The sequence below is a fragment of the Phodopus roborovskii genome, unplaced genomic scaffold (genome assembly GCF_943737965.1).
Source record: "Phodopus roborovskii unplaced genomic scaffold, PHOROB, whole genome shotgun sequence".
Classification (NCBI taxonomy): Eukaryota; Metazoa; Chordata; class Mammalia; order Rodentia; family Cricetidae; genus Phodopus; species Phodopus roborovskii.
Window position 1 is genome coordinate 919,298 of NW_026126542.1, and position 21,127 is coordinate 940,424.

A 21,127-nucleotide genomic window follows, 5' to 3' on the forward strand; every position below is an offset into this window, starting at 1 on the left:
GTGAATACCTGTAGCTCAGAGAGGTATAGCAGAAACCAGCACCAAGAAGGCATCTCTCCAGCTATCCCAAACAAAAACAGAAAAAACAAAAACAAACAAAAACAAAAAAATTGTAAAACTCCAAATCCCTCCTTCTCTGCTCCTTCCTGTGATCCTCTCTCCATATCCCTGGTTCCCCCATATTCTCTATGGTAAATTCCTGTCAACTAACAGCTGGTTCTGTCCCCTGATCCAAGATTGATTTTAACCCAGTCTTGGGGTTTCACAGTGTGATCAAATATCCTGCAACAAGATGCCTCTTGTCTTCCTGCCTAAATATCTGATGGATATTTAGAATCTTACAGATAAATCACTTGAAGTACCATTATCAAAGCACTGGGCAGTAGGCTGCTGAGCCAGGGACACCTCTGTTTTCCTGCCTCCCCATCCTAATGTGAAGTTGATGGCAGCCTTCTTTGCATCCTCCCCAGGAACTCCTCTGGGCCATCATCTAGCATCAGCACAACTGCATCTGCCTTTCCTCTTTGAGGAGTTCTATAAACATTTTGGCCCATTGAGTGGTCCTTGCCTGATTTCTGCTTCATCTGTGGGTTTATTTATTCTACCAAATATCTTCTCTGCAATTTCTAAGGATTTGGTACAGGAATGGAAAGAGGGCACACACCATTTAGATCACATCACTCCCCATTGATGCTCCGTTTATGCACCGGTCCCCATGCCTTAATTTAGCACTGCCATGAACTACTTTTGGTTTTTTAATGTATATCAGTTTGTTTTAAAAGGTATAATGGTCACATTTTATTAATGGGACTTAAATGCTATGGTCACACACATACATGGTGGAACATGCACACACACTGCTTTATGGAAGTAATCTTTTCATTATGCTTGGAAAAAATTGTGAATTTGAGAGATGGGGTGACATGGGAGGAGCCCCAAAAAGGGAAGGGGGGCTGGGAATAATACAAATATAGCACTCATATATGGAGTTCTTGAAAATTTAAATTAAAAAAATTCAACTCACCATTGCTCCACCCTTAATTAATTACTTTCCTTTCTTTCATTGAGTCAGTGTTTACCCAAAGTAGGTCATAATTTATCCTTAATGCTTATTTTGTTTATTTCATTTTTTAAAAATTAACTTATAAAGCAACATCTGGAGAGATAGCTCAGTGGTAAAAAAAAAAAAAAATCACTTGCTGGACCCAGTTCAATTCCCCGTACATACATCCAGCTCACAACTTGCTGGAACTCAAGTTCCAGGGGATTCATTGTCTGCTTCTAATCTCCACAAGATCCAGGCATAAAGATAAATATTTAAACAAATAAGACCCCAAAAGTATCAGGTTTATGCATTACATTTTCTTTTTTTGATTTGCTTTGTTTTTGAGACAGGATTTCTCTGTGTAGCTTTGGAGCCTATCCTAGAAATGACTCTGTAGACCAGGCTGGCCTTGAACCCACAGAGATCGCCTGCCTTTGCCTTCCAAGTGCTGGGATTAAAGGTGTGCACCACCACCACCTGGCTACTTATATGACATTTTAACACATATTTAACTTTGGTTGATTCTGTCCCCGTCCCACCATGCCTCTTCATTCTCTGTCCCTTTCTCCACTCTTCCCTTTTGTCTCGCTGTCTCCCTTTCCCACTTAGTTCTATTGTTTCCCCTACCCTTTTGCTGAAAGCTACTTTTTCTTTTCTTTATAATTTCATGGGCTCCTTTCTAGTTTCCTGGCCTTTACATATTTACTCCCACCTACATATAATTATTTAACAGTTATAGGCTGAAATCTGCATATGGGAGAGAACATATGGCATTTGTCTTTCTGAGCATGGGTAACATTGATTAACACAATATTTTCCAGTTTCATCCAGTTTCTTGCTAGTTTCATTTTTCTTTATGGCTGAATAAAATTCCACTGTACATCTGTAAAAAATAATATTTGGTATAAGTACCATCAATTTAATGTCAGATCATAAAAGGCCTATTGGTCATGCTCCAGTAATTAGAATATCACATCCAAGCGATGAATTAATTCATGTAAGGCCAAACCTTTTCTCTGTGAGGATATATAGATCACTCTGGGTCTAGAAAAGACAGCAGAAGGGGGTGGGAAGATGAAGTACAGGGTACAGTTGACTGATTTCCTATCTTCCTACCTGCTCCACTTCCCAACTCCAGACACCTGAAAAACTAGAAGGTACTTTTGTGATAGTCTTGGTGACTGATAATAGACAATTTCATGACAGGAAATGGTTCTGTTATGTGTCAGGATGATCAGAGAACAAAATAGAGATTACCTGGGATTTATTTCTTTTAGGGACAAGAAAACAACAAAACAAACAAACAAAATCTTTGAATAGCTTGCTTGACCAGAGAGCAAAGGAAATGAAACTCTTTTTTCCTCTTAATTGTATTCTATGAGTCCTATTTGTTCAAAACAATGTTGGTCGTTTTTTTGCAGGGTCCTCTAGATTCTGAGTTAACCTAGATGTAGAAACAGAGCTGGAGTCTTCAAGGACAACACGACTGTAGAGGAACAAGGATTGTCTTTCTGATGATCGATCTTTATTTATTTTTTTATTTTATTTGTTTATTTGTTTGTTTTCTTGAGAGAGGGTTTATTTGTGTAGCCTCGGCTGTCCCAAAACTTGCTTTGTAGATCTGGCCTTCAACTCACAGAGATCTGCCTGCTTCTGCCTCCTGAGAGCCAGGATTAAGGCATGAGCTACCATCAGCAGCTTCCTTCCTTCCTTCCTTCCTTCCTTCCTTCCTTCCTTCCTTCCTTCCTTTCTTTCATTCTTTCTTTCTTCCTGTAGATGAAGCAGGTTGTATTTTCCCATTTCAACTTCTTTCTAATTAAAAGTATTTCATTCAATATATTTCATATTTTCCCTCCCCTTAACTCCTGCCAGGTTCTCCATCACTCCCTTCCCCATCCAACTTTGTGTGTGCTCTCTGAAAGACAAGCAAGTAAATAAACCAAGCCCACAAGGAACAAAAATGAAAATGACAAGGAAGCAAGCAGATAAATCCACAAAACACATAAACTAAAATCAATACAAATAGGCAGAAAGACCAGTAAGACAAAAGAATGCCAAGCTACATAAAAGCAAGAAAGTTCACAAAAATGCTGTTGTGTTTATTTTGCATTGGCCAACTATTCCTGGACATAAGAAACTACCCTGAATTGTGATTAATAGACATAGGGAAACTGTTGGAGAAAACCAGTTTTCCCTTTGCCAGCAGGTATTGGTTGCAGATAGCTTCCTGGTTAGGGGTGGGATTCTGTGTCCACTTTCCTTTCTTAGTAATGGAACCCTGTCTGGCTTGAATTTGTTCAAGTATTGGGCATGCTACTACAGTCTCTGTGAATCATATATCAGTCCTATTGTGCCTGGAAGACAGTTTCCTTGGAATCATTCATAACCTCTGGCTTTGACAGTCTCTGCCTTCTATAGATCCCTGGGACTTGAGGGGAGGGGTTTGATGATGACATCATATTTATGACTGACTGCTCCAAAGACTTGCACTTTCTTCATATTGTCCAGTTGTGGGTCTCTGTGTTAATGCCCATCTACTGCAAGAAGCTTCTCTGATGAGGGTTGGGCAAAGCACTGATCTGTGGGTATAGCTGCATATGTTTAGGAATCATCTTATTGCTATGTTCCTTTAGCAAAATAATAGTAATGAAAATTTTTTAGGCCCATGACCTATATAATTTCAGGTTCTTGGCCCCTTTAGCTGTATTGGGTTTTACCTCATGGACTGGGCCTTAAATCCAATGAGAAGGCTGTTGGTTACTACCATAATATTTGCACCCGATTTCACCAGCATCTCTTGCAAGTGGGTCAGTTGTGGGTTTTAGGGTTTGTAGCTAGGTTAATAATTATTTTTTTCCTCCTGTAGTGTACAGAGTAACTTCTGGTACTGTGAACATAAGGGATGGTACTTCTAGCTGAATACTAGCTTTATTTCTCTGTGTTCAATGACATACATGTTGTGTTCAGCAATAGGGCCTTACCATCAGTTGTGGAGATCAACCACTAGCCTTGGTAATAGCCTGTAATGTTTGGGAGTTCCATGAGGATTCTAGTAACCCATCCCTGGAACAGGAGGTTTTACTTAGTGGCATGAGATGTCTAGTTGGTGCATTTTATTCCCTATTGTTTGGTCACTCCATTTAGATTCTATCCATATATGTGTATGTTTTAAGAAGCTTCCACAATGATAGTTCTTCCATATGTATTTTTTTTCCAATGGGCCTTTTGTGTTAATTGTATTTCCTTCTTTACCCTTGTCTCCTACCCTCCCTAGTTAATCCTGCTTTTCTGGTTTTACCTTTATCACACCATAACATTATATTTTAATTCTCCTTCTTAGGAAGACCCTGTCCTCCCATCTGCTCCCTTACTAGATACCTGAGCTCTGTGGTTATTCAGATTGTAGCACATACATCAAAAGCTTGTAAGGTAACATCCTCATATAAGAGAAAACATACAATAATTGTCTTTTAGGGTTTGGGTCACCTCATTCAAGATGGTTGTTTTTAGCTCCATTCATTTGTCTGCAAATTTCATTTAAATATTTTTTATTCATTTTTGCATACTAACCACAGTTCTTCCTCCCTCCTTCCCAATTCACTCCTCAAAGAAAGTAAGTCTACTAAGCCTGGGATATCAAGTTGAGGCAGGAACAAGTCCCTCCCCCCTGCATCAAGACTGAGCAAGGTATCCCACCATAGGGAATGAGCTTCAAAATGCCAGCTCATACACCAGGGATAAATTCTGGTCCCAATTCCAGGAGCCCCATCACACGGACCAAGCCACACAACTTTCACCCACATTCAAAGGGCCTAGTTCATTCTCATACAGAGTCCCAAGCTGTTAGTCCAAAGTTCATGAGCTCCCACTAGCTTGAGTCAGCTGTCTTTGTGGATTTCTCCATCATGATCTTGACACCCCTTGCCCATATAATCCTTCCTCCCTCTCTTCGACTGGACTTCAGGAGCTCATCTCAGTCTTTGACTGAGGATCTCTTCATCTGCTTCCATTAGTTACTGGATGAAGGTTCTATGATAACCCTTAGGGCAGTCACCAATCTAATTCTAGGAGAAGGACAGTTCAGGCACCTTCTCCACTATTGCTAGGATTCTTAGTTGGGGTCATCCTTGTGTGTCCCTGGGAACTTCCCTAGGATTTCTTCCTAACTCCATAATAGCTCTCTCTATCATTGTTCTCCCTCTCCATCTTTCCCCCCAACTCAACCATCTCAATCCCTTATGTTCTCATCCCCATACCCTCCCTTCTACTCCCCTCCCAGTTTACCCAGGAGATCTTAACTATTTCCTCTTCCTGGGTCTCTCTTAGGGTCCTCCTTTATACCTAGCTTCTTTGGGGTTGTGGATTGTAGTTTATTCTTTGCTTTACATCTAATATCAACTCTTGAGTGTTTATCTTTCAGGGTCTGGGTTCCCTCACTCAGGATGATTTTTTTTCTAGTTCCATCCATTTGCCTGCAAATTTCATGATGGCATTGATCTTACTGATGAGCAATACTCCATTGTGGTGATACCTTATTTGTACAAATACAGCCTGTCTGAAGATCAGAGGGTGGAGCTTGGAACTAGCTAACAGAAAGACAGGAAGTGAGATGACTAGGCAGAGAAAGGATTAGAGGCAGGAGGAAGCAGGAACTCACTCTCTTTTCAGCTAGGAAGTTGGTGAGGGAAGGTGTGGCTGTGCCTTGCTTTCCTTCATCTCTCTAATCTTTCAGCTTTTGCCCCTGTATCTGACTCTGGGCTTTTATTATTAAGACCTATTAGGACTCTTGTTACACTCCATTGTGTAAATGTACCGCATTTTCTTTATCCATTCTTTAGTACAGGGGCATCTAGGTTGTTCACAGGTTCTGGGTATTATGAATAATACGGCAGTAAACATAGTTGAGCAAATGGTATGACTGAGCATCCTTTGGGTATAAAACCAAGAGTGGTATTGCTGGGTTTTGAGGTAGAGTGATTCTCAATTTTTCAGAGAAACCACCATACTGAATTCCAGAGTGGTTGTACACGTTTGTGCTCCCACCAGCAATGGAGGAGTGTTCCCTTACTCCACATCCTCTCCACCATGAGCTGTCATTAGTGTTTTTGATCTTATCATTCTGACAGGTGTAAGATGGTATCTGAGTTGTTTTGATATGACTTCTCTGATGACTAAGGATGTTGAATAATTCCTTAAATGATTCCAGCCATTTGAAATCCTTCTGTTGAGAATTCTCATTTGCTTATGTATATCAGATTTTCGTCATCTGTCAGTTGATGGATATGTAGGCTGTTTCCAGTTTCTGGCTATTATGAATAGAGTATGCCCTCATGATGTTCTGGATTTCCTTGGTTTCTGTTATAATACCCTCTTTTCATTTCTAATTTTATTAATCTGGATCTTCTCTCTCTTTTGGTTAACTTAGCTAATGATTTGCCAATCTTGCTGATTTTCACAAAGAACCAATTCTCCATTTCTTTTGTTTGGTTTGTTTTTGCTTATTTGTTTCTATCTTATTGATTTCAGCCCTGAGCCCTATTCCATCTACTCTTTGGGGGGTATTATTTCTTGTTGTTGTTCTAGAGCCTCAGGTGTGTCATTTAGTGGCTAGTATTAAATCTCTCTAGTTTTTTATGTAGGCTTTTAGTGGTGTGAACTTGCCTCTTAGAACTGCCTTCATCGTCTTTCATATGATTGGGTATGTTGGGTTTCTATTTTCACTTAGTCCTAAAAGGGTTTTAATTTTCTTCTTGATTTCTGTCTTGACCCAATTTTCCTTCAAAAGTGAGTTTGCATACTTTGTGTCTCTTTTGTTGTTGTTATTCATCTTTAATTTATGGTGGTCAGAAAGGATGCTGAGTGTTGTTTCGATTTTCTTATATGTTGATACTTTTTTGCACCTAAATAGGTGGTCAACTTTGGAGAAAGTTCCATGAGCTACTGAAAAGAAACTATATTCTTTGGAGTTAGGTGGAAAGTTCCCTATTATGTCTCTGTTAGGTCCATTTATGCCATTATTTAACTCTGGTATTTCTGGATTTAGTTTCTTTCTGGATGAGCTGTCCACTGGTGAGAGTGGAGTATTAAAGTCTCTTACCATTACTATGTGAGGAGCAATACATGGTTTTAGCTATAGTATTGTTTCTTTTATAGTCTTGGCTGTCCTTATGTCATGAACATAAATGTTTGAAATTGCAATATCCTTTGGTAAATTTTAAAAATGAATATGTAGTGTCTGTCCCTATCTCTTCTGAGTAATTTTGGTTTGATATATATTTTGCCAGATGTAAAATGGGGATAACTGCTTGCCTCTTGGGTCCTTTTGCTTGGAATTCCATTTTGCATTCTTTTAACTGAAGGTAATGTACATCCTTGATGGTGAAGTAGTGTCTTTCTTTGAACAGCAAAAAGATGGATCCTGTTTCCTAATACAATCTGTTAGTATGTCTCTCTTTATTGGTAGAATTGAGACCATTAATACTGAGATATCAGTGAGCTGTACATTATTAATTTCTGTTATTTCATTGTTATTGTATGGATTCCCCCTCCTCTTTTGATATAGTGTTCTGGGATTATTTGTTCCTTGTATCCTCTTGGGTGTACTTAACTTCTTCAGAACAAAATTTCCATCTGTGACTTCTGTAGAGATGGATTTGTAGACAAATCATGCTTAAATTTGCTTTTTAATCATAATATATTTTTCTTTCTTCATCTGTTGTGAATGACAGTTTTGCTGGGAGTTTGTAGAGATCTATCTAGGACATTCTGGCATTCAGAGTTTCCATTGAAAAGTCAGGTGTTATTCTAATGTGACTGCCTTCATATGTAATTTGGTCTTTCTCATTTTCACAATATCCTTTCTTTGTTTTGAACATTTAGTATTTAGCTGGTATGTGTTGTAGGGAATACTTTTTCTCATCCTACTTGATGTTCATTTGTACACTGATAGACTTTTCTTTCTTTGATTGGAGAAACTATTTTTCAAAACTATATTCTGTGCCTTTGACCTATGTTTCTTCTCTTTCTTCTATTCTATTATGCATAGTTTGGTCTTTTTTTTATAGTGTCCAAGGTTTCCTGAATGTTTAGTGTCTGGATTTCTTTTTAGATTTAACATTTGCTTTGAATGAGATATCTTTTTCTTCTGCCTTTTCTCTGGGACCTGAAAATCTCTCTTCCATGCCTTGTAATGTATTGATGGGCTTATCTCTGAGGTTTTTATTTGACCTTCTAAGATTTTCATTTCCATTTTTATTTCAGTTTGGGTTTTCTTTAGTGATTCTATTTCTTTATTAAATATACTTTCATGTCTTGAAATGTTTTCATTATTTCATTCAGCATTTTGTGTTTTCATGATCTTCATTAAGACATTGAATATTGTTTTTGAACATATGTGTAATTATTATTTTAAAGTCTTATGCTTCAACCACATTGATTTTTCTCTTAGCCTATTGCAATAGAGATGCTATCTTATTGAAGAGGCATACTGTCTTGGTTGTTCATGTTTGTATTTGTGTGTGTGTGTGTGTGTGTGTGTGTGTGTGTGTGTGTGTGTGTGTGCTGGGATCTAATCAACTAGAGTTTATAATGGTTGAGGTGTTTCATGATGTAGGTATCTGGTCTTGTCTTTGTTGGGTGGGTGTTCTGTTCTTTGGTTGTCATAGCCTACTTCAGATCTTGGATAAATGTGATGGCTGGCTGTCGGTACCTGGTAGAGAGTGTCTCTTTAGGTCTGTAGATGACACAAAGGAATGGAGATGGGCTAGAAGTCAAGGTTGAGAGGGGTAGCACAAAAGAATTCATGGGATCCTGGGTCCTCACCAAAAAAGAGGCAGAGTCCCCAGGGAATGGAAGTGGATGGGGAGGTGAGGCTCATGGAGAGTACAGCAGGATTAAAATAAAGTCTGCGAACACTGGGATAAAGTAGCTGGTGATTTTTTCAATAGAGGACTTGTTAACAATGTCTTGGACCTTAACAATGATTTAAAAAAACACCTCATCCTTGATTAAAAGTACTATTTAACAGGCTTAAATAAAACAGTCTTTGTTACTGATCAAAGAGCTTAGATCTCATCTTTATTCCAAAGGTGACATGCTACTCTTGTAGACCACACAAAGCATTTGAGCAATAACTAGATTTCAATGTTTTGTCCTTTTATTCACCCAGATGATATGAAAATAAACAAACAAGTAATTGAAAAGAACTGGCCACAAGTTTTAGAGGATGGAGAAACTGGAAAGAGAGTGAAGGTAGTGAGCACATCTAAAAGGGTAGACTCTAAGTTAGGGCCTTGAGGGTATGACCTAGGGAATGTCAGTGTTCCCTGCAGGTTGGGCTTTCTGGAAGCAGCTTGTGGCATCAGATGGAAAAACTTGACTTAGGATGTATTTGTAATTCCTTCAGAGGAGTCAGCGTTTCCAGGCCCTATAGGAACCAAGGAGATTCTGCATTGAGCTGAGCCATAGGATGTAAACCACACTGAGCAGGATGCTGGCTCCCCTCAAGTGTGTAATGTATGGGGACATTGTAAGTGGACCTCCTTCTAGCCTGTTATGCAGACTTTATGTCTAATGGGTTTTCTTAAATGCATCACATATAGGTGAGTTTATTCTGGAAATTTAGAAATTGGGATCTTTAAAAAAATGACTCCAAAGAAAATAGGAAATATTTAAGATATTTTGAAATGAGCTTCTCGTAAACATTTGATTTTGAAAAAATATTATCACTTGACTCAAGCTATACTTTATTATGCAAATCAAATGGAAATTGTAGTGATTATCCTGAGTTTGTGCTACATTAATTTAGCTATCTCATGCACCAAATTATTGCCAATCTCTCTCTCTCTCTCTCTCTCTCTCTCTATATATATATATATATATATATATATATTATAAAAGATTTTTGAACATATGAAAGTACTTTTATGAATTATGCTTATAACAGGTTATAAAGTGATTTTTCACATTAAGATAGTTTAGGATTATATTTGGCTATGAGCATCCATCCCGAAATCAACAAAGACTGTTCACATAAGATTTTATTTTCTCATGTAAAAAGTCTGGGGATAGCAGACCAGAACTAGTATGGAAGTTTCACAGATGGTCCCAAGAAATCTTTCCTCATAGCTTTCTTCTCTGCCATTTCTTGGTTAAGATCCAGAATGGCTGCTGGATACCAATTACAAAGCTTACCTTCTGTGTAGTGGGAAGAGGAATATGAAAAAATTGTCCCAAGAAGCTGTATAAATGACTTCCACTAATGCTCTATGGTGTAATGTATAAGCTGTATAAATGTGGCAGGAGGCTAGAACATATAGTCCATAACTCCATGAGTCCAGCTGAAATGTGAGATTCTACTGTTGAAGAGGAAGAAGCAAGACCTAATATCAGTGGGTAGCATTTGCCTTACTTAGACAGGAGCTTTGAGTAGGCTCTGGGGCTAGACAAGTTCTTTATCTCTTTGTCAACCACTTGCTATACTCTAACTCTGGTGTGGAGACTTGAAACTTCACATGCCTGGAAACACCTTTGCTTCATATAGCCTTCAGAGGGTTGGGAAGTTAATTTTTAAAACCTTATACTTTCACATAAAATGATGGCTTCTAACTCATCCCTAAGAGTCATTTAAATATTTATTCTTTTTGTTACAATGTACAAGGCCCAAGCTAGGTTTCTTTGTTCCTGGTTTGTGAGCAGGAAAATCCAAGCAAACAAGCAAACAAACAAAAAACAAGATAATGGCATATGGATCAGAGGAGGAAAAGTTATGTTGGGGAGGCCATGTGATTCAATAGGTTGTGGTCTTCTGAGATCAGTGGTCAGAGAAGCCAAGAATCTAGAAAGCCATGACTTAGATCAGGGGACCATAACCAGAGATACTGGTTAAAATTGCCTTGAGCAGAGCCTGTGCTAACCAAAATGTACTGAAGCCTTTGACTATAGCTATGATAATCTTGTGATCAAAGATTCAGGTTTCTTAAGATTGGTCCCCCAAAACACACTTTTTAAAAAAAAAATGTTATAAACAATCTTGTGGTATTTTGTTTATGAGCTAACAAAGATTGCCTCAAGATCACAGTGCAAAGTTAGTCACACTAGTCAAAGATACTGGCCAGTCATTGGTGGCATATCCTTTTAATTCCAGCAGCCACACTAGTTAGCAATAGAGGCCGTTGGTGGTGGTGTACACATTTAATACCAGGACTAGAGAGGAATATAAGATGTGAGGAGACAGGAGTCAGTCAGTCTGCAGTCATGTTGAGGACAGTATTGCCCCAGCCTTGGTAGAGGTAAGAACTCTCCAGTGGTTGGCTACTTTGCTTTTCTGTTCTTCAGCTTGAACCCAGATATCTGTCTCTGGGTTTTTATTATTTGTGCTACACAAATTCTTTGGGGTATGATGCATTCTGGAGTTTGACTGGTTGTCTTGGGAAATCTAATCTTCTGGGTTAAGAAGATACCATATTTTCTTGCTGATAAATTCTGCTTCTTTGTTGGGGGCCTTCAGAGTCCTGATCATCTAAGCTTCTATGCTAACAATACTGAATTCTTAGCTTACTGCAGTCTTCCAGCTCTTAGGAAGAATTTTTCATTCCTAAGGTCCTCTAGATGCTACTCACCATGCTTCTGCACATGGTCTAAGTATATCATAATTTTCAGATGATCCTTCATAGTAATAATTGATTGATGACCCAGTGAATTATCCTTCGGTAGGGAATGGACAATATGGAACATTGTGGCAATGATATTTGAAGACCTTGAAAGCCTTTAGGGTTTTCTAGGGAAGTTAAAAAAATTACCAATCCTGAAAGAGTTAAAAAGGGGGGAAACTGGGAAGAGTTAGTACCTAGTTGAATGAGCACTTCCCATTTTATGGGAGAAATGAATTGATTATTATTTCCCAACAACAAACAGGAATTGCTATTTTCAGGTATTTACAATGGAGTAGTGGCAATGAGCTGTTTTTGTTTTTGTTTTTTAAATGTTTGAAATGAGAACTGGAGTCAGTAATTAAAATCAGAATATGCCTTAGTAGGGAAATATTCTAGTGCCTGACCTTGCTGATGATTAATTAATTTTTCTTGTATGTGGCTTCTATTTCTCCAGAGGTTGATATCAGAAACCCGTGAACAGATGTCCCAGGCTTTTTTAAACAAAGACTTGGTGCAAAATAAGAAAAAGGCCTTAATAAATGAGGAGACAACATGCCCTGGGATTTTGGAAAGGTATTCGTTTTCTCTTCTTTTGCTTGTAGAACCCACAAATTTCAGGAAGGGTTTATATTCACTGGAAAGACTAGGTCATAAATTTTCTGCTTTCTGTTTATTCTCTACCTTGTTTGCAAAAGGATTCTTCACCCACCATCATTTACCAATGAAGGTTTTACTTATTCAAGGTTCAACTAAAACTCACATTTTATTGACATATTATTCAGGCTCAGGGTGCCTACTCTTTGGGCTTGAGCCTCACTTGTAGAATTTTCAGAGTTATTTGGCATCTATGGTCTTGTTTGTACCTGTGTACAATGCGAGTTATTTAAATGCTTACTTCAGAGGATTGTTCTGAAGTTTGGAAGAAAGTATGACCTATGCCTAGAAATACTGCTTGCCAGTCAGAATTAGGTAAGTTGTCATTGATTCAAGATGAGTTGCTCTGCTGTTCTTGTAGTTTGTGTATTTTTAAGTCTGATTCATGGGGATTACAGGTATTTCTTTGTGTGTATTTCTCCAGAAAGAAACAGAGTCCTTGAAGGTAACAGCTATGTGTAGCCACACCTGCTGTCCTACATCAGCCAGAACACCCCTCCAGAGAAGTACATAGAGTAGCCTTTGTTTTATTCTGTAATTATTGGAAAGTGCATTTCAAAGTAATGACAAATATTAAAATCTCTTGGCTTATTTTAGTTTTCAAAGTATATAAATACCACAAACTTTAAAAATAATTCTAAAAGTCATTGACTCCAAATTAGTTCTAAATGGCTTTGAAATGTCAAATGTGGAAGTCTGATGTGTTTCTTAAGACACTGTCTTGCTTACAGGGATCCTGGGTTGCCTCCCACAGGCTTTCGGGATGTTTTTATGGGATCCCCACCAGATCAGAGAAAACCGTAAGTTGTCCTTAAACTGCTGCTGATTGTACAAAATATTGATTCAACAGCTTTACTTACTGGGGTCAGTTTTTCAAGGTCACCAGAATGTCCTTTACATGATGTTTTACTTTCTTTTAACAGCAGACGTCTGTCCATAAAGAGGCACAACATCAACTAACAGTAATGACAACAGTAACAATTATGACCACAGCAAATAAAACAGCACTTACATTTGAATTCTTCCACTCTCTAACATTCACTTGCAATCTTTAAATGATGGCAGAATGGCCCATGCTTGTATTGACAACATTTGGGATGCTGCAGTGCACGTGTTGTGAGTTCCAGGTCAGCTTGGATTACATAGTGAGACTTTTCTCTGAAACAGTCAAAACAAGCATGCCTTGCAAAAAACAAAACAACAAAACAAAATGCAAAGCTGTTGTAGGAACTCTTTCAGTCAATAGTCTTTAAGGTGCCAGCCCCTTGCGGCTAAGTGTGGACTTGGAGCAGGCGCTCTTGGGTGATGGTCAAAAGTGGATGGTAGTATCCAGCAGCTAAGGGCGGAAGACCTCAGTGCTACTCTACCTTGCTTTGTTATTTGTGGGTGATTCCCCAATAAATACCTGACTTTCCTTTATCTGGGCTTTCATGAACTCTATTACTATTGTCAATAACATGTTAGTGTCCAACATGGGTCCCAAATCCATGACCCTGAGTCTCTACCAAATGAGCAAGCAGGCAAGGGGCAGGGTTCAGAGGCTATTGGCTAAAAGAATTCCGGCAATACAAAGCTGATGAAATCATCTGTGGCATGTGTAAGAATCAGGTCACCTTCGCACACCCTTCTAGCTGAGGTAATAAAAGATGATCTGTGTTGCTGTTGCAGCTCTTACACTATGAGCATGTGTCCTTTTCATAGATTGCTAAATGTCATGCTTTGCTAACTTTTATGCAATCTGTCAGTCTCATTAAAAACGCTTCCTAAATGTAGAGCTGGGGAGGTGTCTTCTTTTCAAGTTCAAGAGAGCTATTTGTGCCTTTGGAAGGAAAGAAATCAGGCATTAAGGAAGTTTCATTCAGGCAAGAGTTAGAGTAATTGGTGGTTAAATTCAAGGTACCTGAACCACAAGTAGATAATAAATAAGATGTCCTTAAGCAGACACACTCAAAATAAGGTTGTGTGTTGATCAGTTGGTCAAATGTAACCAGAGGTTTATAGGGACTTCATTCACACCTGCAATCTTGACAGTTGTGAGGCTGAGGCAAGAGGATTGCGTGTTTGACACCATCAGGGCTACACAAGGCTCTTTCTCTAACAAAATGGGATTAAAACAAAACCAAAACACACACAGGAGCGCTAGAGGCTTGCAGGGACCTGGCCTCGAATTTTCCTTTTGTGATGGTTCTGTATTTGCTAATTCGGTGTTTGGGTGTTTGTGGCAGTATCCTAGAGCATGCAGTGAACAGTGAGAATTGACTGTTCAGCAAGCAAGACATGGATATTTTTATGGGTAAAGAAATGTTTTTATTTGAGGTTATTGAAAAGTTTCTTAATTCCAATAAACCTCTCCACTGACACAACAATCCAAATCAGACCAAATCAAACTGAATTAGAAAAAGTCTACATTTAATGGATCCAATGCTCCCAGATGATTTTCCAGGCTCTCAGAGAGGAGATGGGAAAGAGAGACCAGAAAACCCTGTTTTCTGGGGACAGTTTATATTCCCTGTGAGAATGATCTTGAACATATCTGGGAGAGAGGTCATCATTTGGTGGGCTTTCTGAGATGAGGCAGGGTTTGGAGAGAGATAGGACAGGAGCCTTTGGTGAAACTTCCACAAGAACATTCCAGACTCTTTGCATATATGGTTGCCAGGGGTGGGGTGAAGCTTCCGCTAGAACAGTTAAAATCATGATGAGATTCTAAGTGTCCTGGTACGTATTGCAGGACTCACCATGGTAACTGATGTGGGCCTTGTGTCCACTCTGCTGGGTGCTTTACTCTATAAACTTGCTTGAAGTCGGGAACATTTGGAGATTTATTTCTCCTCTTCTGTTCTCCAGTCTGCAAATCCTTTTTTTGGAGATGGAGTTGCTTGTCTGGGTCATCTGATTTCTTGGCCTTTTCTCTCTCTCTCTTTGTTTTGTTTCATAACACCTTCTTTCCTTTCTTTTGAATTCACCTTTTATTATTTAAGTTCACACCCACAGGATTTTTTTTCTTCTGCGCCTGGAGTATTATTAATAACTGTTTTTCTTGGTTTTCTTCCTTTCTTTCTCCAAGATGCTTTCTTTTTCTTTCTTTTTTTTTTCTTTCTTTCTTTTTTTTTTTTTTTTTAAACTTGTGAGTTTTCTGTTATCCTGGTAATGGGTCTTTGGTCATTTATAGACATGATCAGTGGTGGGACTCAAAGCCCTCGAGACTTGTGAGACTTTCTGACATGGGGCTTCACAGGAGGGGACTATGCAGATCATTCTTTCAAAGCAGCATCATCGGGGTCAGATCTCTGGTGGAGGCTCCCAATCTTGAGGTTCCTAGTCTTTCAGGTGATAGGTGAAAGACCTTTGTCCTTGAAGCAAGGGTAATCACGCTGGGACATCAATTCTAAGTCTGCTTTTTAGAGTCACAGGATTATGTTGTTGACAAAGGACTCTCTTTTACCCTTTCCAGTGAGTGTTGAGGAGGGATGAGGCAGTTACCCTCTAGTGACTTGGGAGAGAGACTATTGAGGTAAATAAGGATCAGGATAAACAAATAGGCCGAATAGATGTTTACTGCAATAAGAGACTGCGATTAAATTATGCCATTGAGCAAATATTTCTTCCCAACTCCTTTTACTAACTTCAGATTAACTTTTCCAAGCCAGGTTCCTCTTCTTTTGAGCATTCAAATTTTGTTTCTCCTGTTCCTTCTGCTCTCTGTGTTCTTGTGGGCTCTAATTTCTAAAATATTCTAAAAATAAAATGTTTAAAGTATTTTTTAATTTTTTTTGAGGTTATAATGTAATTACATCATTTCCCCTTCCCTTTCCTCCCTCCAGACCCTCCAATATATCCCTTCTTTCTCCTTTTCAAATTCATAACCTTTTTTTTATTAATTTCTGTAGTGTGTATACATATATGTATATGCATACACATGTGTATATATACATTTGTATATGTAATACACATATATTTATGTATTTAGGCATACATATTTAGGAAGTTTTAATGGGGCCTTTGAGGAAGCGGGATTGATGTGCATGTCTTTTCCTGAAGACCTTCTTACACTGTGTCCCCATTCCCATGCCTCGGTTAGGTCCCTCCTTTTGGAAATTCATAGCACTCGAAACTTCTTTTGTCTAAGCATCATTCATCTTTGTAATGATTTCGGCCCCCAACTTTCTGAGTTCCTTGCTCTGAAGGGCAAGGCAGCCACATCTCCATTCCCTTGGGTGGTGGGATGTGGAGAGTCTAATATGCTGTAGCTGTAGCTGTAGCATAGTTATGTTTTCAGAAAATTGTTTATTTCTAATGTTCAACAGCAAATTATGAGGAAAAAGGAATGCCAAATTCCTATCTTATTTGATTCAGGGATTCAAGGCTGTAAATACAAATGTTTTTAATTTTAGTGAATGCTTTTGAAGACAAGTCTTTTAGAAATCATCACTTACTAGTTTGAATTGCAAGAATTACTTGTTTGTGTAATTTGATTTGTGAGTACGAGCAAGGAAATAAACATATGTGCAACCCAGTCCCTCTTCAATTGATTCCTTATGTAATTCTTCCTCTCAATGAACGTATATTAATTACAGGATGGCACACAGTAGAATCCTGTGGTAGTTTGAAAACTACTCTCTTGAATATTAAAATTTCTTTTGCTGTTTGCTAGCTGTACAGCTGTGGAAGTTAAATGTCAACTTTAAAAGGCAATGAATAAGAATGAGTTTGCTCAATGGACCAAAATAATGTGCCCCAGCTTATGAAAGTGAAGCTGTATTCATAATGTAAATTTAAACTCCATGTTACCACTTAAGGAAAAAAAATTAGAAAGTGGATAGAGCCTTACTGTTTGGGATCATTGTTACCTTAATTTCTCGATAACACCATTTATGTTGTAATGGTGTTGGATTGTCTACTTCATTTTCTTATAACTCAACCCAGGGCTGCTGTATCACTTTGTACCAATATGAAGGAAACACTATTTATTCATCAACTGGTAACAGCTCAGTGAGACACTGAAGAGCAACTACAGTATTTCATTCCACCGTCTTGACACTACTGACTTTAACTAGGGAAAGAGGCTCCATAATAAGGTCTTCTTTACAAGCCATGGACTAAGGAAAAGGGGGAAATTGTACTTGAGAAATGTGGAGGCTAGTCTTGATTGATCAATTTGATGGCATCTGGAATCAACTAAAACAAACTGCTGGGCGCTCATGTGAGAGATTTCCTTGATCAGATTATTTAAAACAGGAAGATACATACTAAATTGTGAATAGCACCTGCCACTGGCTGCCCTTCATTGATGAGAGAACAGTATCTTTGGGGTTCCAATGTAGACCAAAACTGAGTATCCCTCTAGGAATCCTCAAGCTCTTCAGCTCCATACTGGGGCCATTGTGACATCCAGCTTCACATACTGAGCAACTACCCAATTCTTGCCCTCTCCAGTGTGAGTCAGCCATTGTTGAACTACCCAGATCACATCCTGTAAAACAATCTAATAATTCACCCTTTAGTATACATATTCATTCTGTCAGTTCCCTTAGAGGACCCTGAGTACAAGAAAGCAGCTAGATAGAAATTAAAATTTATATATAAGGGATAAACCTGAAGTGACATTTGTAGACTTGAAGGCTGAATTAGCTGGTATTTCCCTTGAGATACAGCTATACTTTTTCTTATCAGCCAGTTTCCCAGGCATTGTCCATGGTTGGTGATAGGAGCTTTGAAAATCAAGGATGCTCAAAACTCTCTTAGAAACCAACAGTGCTGTTTTGCTTTTGGTCATTGGGACATCTTACTTTTACTCCATGTATACAGACAGACAAGATGAAGACAATGGTGGGAGGCACAGTTCCTTAAGAACATAGGGGAAGAGAATGAGAGCGTGTATCTACCACATATGCTAATTAAGTTTTTCTTTGCCTTTCCACCTTATTCTCAAGCCTCTAAAGTAAGTTGAACTTAATTTAGAAGTACTGTTTATGAGGCATGGGGAACTAACTTACGTGTAAGTGGGTCCTTGACTGTTTGATTACCTAACACAAACTCTATTTATGTGAAGGTCTTAGTTATCAGAGGTGTGTGTGTATGTGTGTGTTTACATACATATACATATCTACATACACAATACTATGTATGATCTTGTGATGAGATGCCATAGGAGAAATCAGGGCTGCCTGCCTACTGCCTGCAGTCCTCCCTCCCTCCCTCCCTCCCTCCCTCCCTCCCTTCCTCCCTTCCTCCCTCCTTCCCTCCTTTCCCTCTCTTCCTCCCCTCTCTCCCTTCCTTCCTCCCTTTTACATAGGAGTTCTCCCTATGCTATTTGTAGCATGGGACGCATGTCCACAGGAACTGGTATTAACTTGAGAGAAACCCAGCACTCAGCACCCAATGCTGAGTGGAGAAATGCCCAAGGAAGATTTTGCACAAGGTCAGCTCTGAGTCCTATATTGTGTCATTGTTATCAAATTCCATTGCCTCCCATGGTGGTGACTAGTGCATATTTGTTGACATTTTATAACAAATGTGTCTTGTTTTCAGAATACAGATGAAAAAGAAAATTAACAGTGTATTGGTCACCAGGTAGCTTTTGACACCAAATGAGAAACAGTACAGTTTGGGAAAATAGGGAATCTGGGACCTCTGGGCCTGCACAGAACCGACTAGGTGACCTTGCTCTTAGCTAATAATCCTCCCTGGTTTCCATCTGGAACACTAGGGGTTGAACCAAATGATCTGTAACATCCTTTTTCCTGTGTTAATTAATGGCTACACAGGGCAAGGTATCTAAATAGGCAAATTAAATGAGACCAAGAGGTAATTGAGGCAGTCAAGTGTCCATTGTTGGCAGAGAGCTCCTTTCTACATGTGTGAAGTGGGCTCTTCACAGTAGCAGTTAGCAAGCTCGGCTTTAGTTTAACTGCTCCTAGTTCGTTCCTCTCACGGGCCGCCAGCATTTCTAAAACCTGCCACACTCTGCAGTGGGAGAAGGGACTGCATATAAATCGCAAGGGTGTTTTCCTTCTCTTCATTTTTTTCTTTCTGCAAGTGAGGCAAAGCATTTATTTCTTCTCTACTTCCTGTGATGACTTGTCTCTTGGTGAAATACTACCTAGTTGCTGAACATATTTCTAGAAGGAAAACACTGTAAAAACAATGTGGAGTAAATAATAATCAGCTGTGACAAGGAGGGTGGGGTGGGCGAGAGGCCACAGAGTAGAAGGGAAATAGATCTGAGCCCCAGTCTTGTCTCCAACTTCTGTAGGACTGTTCACTTTCGTGGGGTTAGGCTTCTTCTTTTGGGTAGCATCCTTGCTTCCGTTCATTGTAATCCAGCTAGGCCATGTGACAGCCAGGCTGATTCTGTCCATTTCACCCTGCCACAAGCCCAGGTGTTGGTCACTTGATCCAGACATGGACATTTGGAGAGCATGCTATGATAGGAAATGGATGCTGAGGGGAAGGGGCAATGCAGGTTTCAGTTTCAATTTGGCCACTTTGTTATCTCTGGTCATCTGGTGGGGTGATTGGACTCGGCTGGGGTTTCTGCCCCATGTGATAACAGAACCACCATGCTTTGCAAGGCGGCTCACTCCCACTCTTGGTAGTTATTCTTCTTATCGTGTAAGAACTCAGCTGGAGATGCCAATACAGTGTGCTGTCACCTCCGTGTGACTGCCCTGCACATCTTAAGTATCGCGGTATATCAGCTGGAGTCCAAGAATGAGAAAGCACTGGAAAGCCTGAATCTCATTTCTGCAATAGTGTTTGTCACAGACACCTGGACTGCCTCATTGAGCAGACCTGGAAACCCAAGAAGCCCAGCTTTGTTGATGGAATTTGAGAAGCTACTGTGTTGGAATCAGATGCAGACAACAAACAGGGAACAAAGGGCAGTGTGAATCAGCCATTGGTCGATTGCTATGTCACACCTCAAGAGCCAAGAGATACTGTATCACATACATTTTTTTAAAAATCAAATTATTGGAGTTATAGGGTGATAGCAAATGGAACAAGATATTACTAGGTGTTAAAACAACCCTTGCCAAGGCACACAACCCAAATTTGAGATCAAATCGGACTTGTACCACTCCCCCAATACGGCTATAAGGAAAAGCAGGGATACATTGCATCGGGAGTAATGTGGGGAGGAATAGTAGTTACTTGGCTCTGAAGTCATTTCATGAAATTCGGCCAACTAGAACTAAACTACTTATCAAAATTCTAGTTGTTCTATCATTCTTCTGAATAATAAAACATCTCAGACCATAAGTTTTGGTGTTAATACATTTTAAAAATTATATCTGTTATTTTGTGTGGTGGGTGTGCTCACATGCCATGGCATGTTTGTGGACAACTTTTGGAATTCAGTTTTCTCTTTCCATTAAGAGTATCCTGGGGATTGAACTCAATTTGTCAGACTTGTTGGCAAGTACTTTTACTTGCTGAGTCATCTCACTAATATCCAAACGTCTTAGCTCAAATCCTGGCTTATTATTAGGTACCAGCATGAGAGTTTGGACGTATTACTTTAGTCTCTGGGCTTATGTTTTACTCTATTCAGCATGTAAATGATGAAATCAATCTAGAAAACTCTTAGGAGTAATGAATTAACATATACAAAGCCACTAGAGTAGTGTTCATCCATAACTAGCTATTTGGAAGCATTTGTTTTTATTAGTTTTACTCTCATATTTACAAGTTGTTGGAGCCCAAGTCATGCTTGAATAATTAAGGGAAATACTTGTTTTGACTTACAGATAGTTCTTCCTCTGAAACAGAATGT

General features: G+C 39.1%; 1 protein-coding gene across 1 annotated transcript in view; it reads left to right on the plus strand.

Annotated features, from left to right (window-relative positions):
• Positions 1-21,127, plus strand: part of Cfap95 (cilia and flagella associated protein 95) — a 79,238-nt gene that overhangs the window by 32,484 nt on the left and 25,627 nt on the right. The window contains exons 3-4 of the mRNA XM_051200135.1: positions 12,152-12,270; positions 13,083-13,151. Of these exons, the coding sequence (XP_051056092.1) occupies positions 12,152-12,270; positions 13,083-13,151 (188 nt within the window). The remainder of the gene's footprint in view (positions 1-12,151; positions 12,271-13,082; positions 13,152-21,127) is intronic.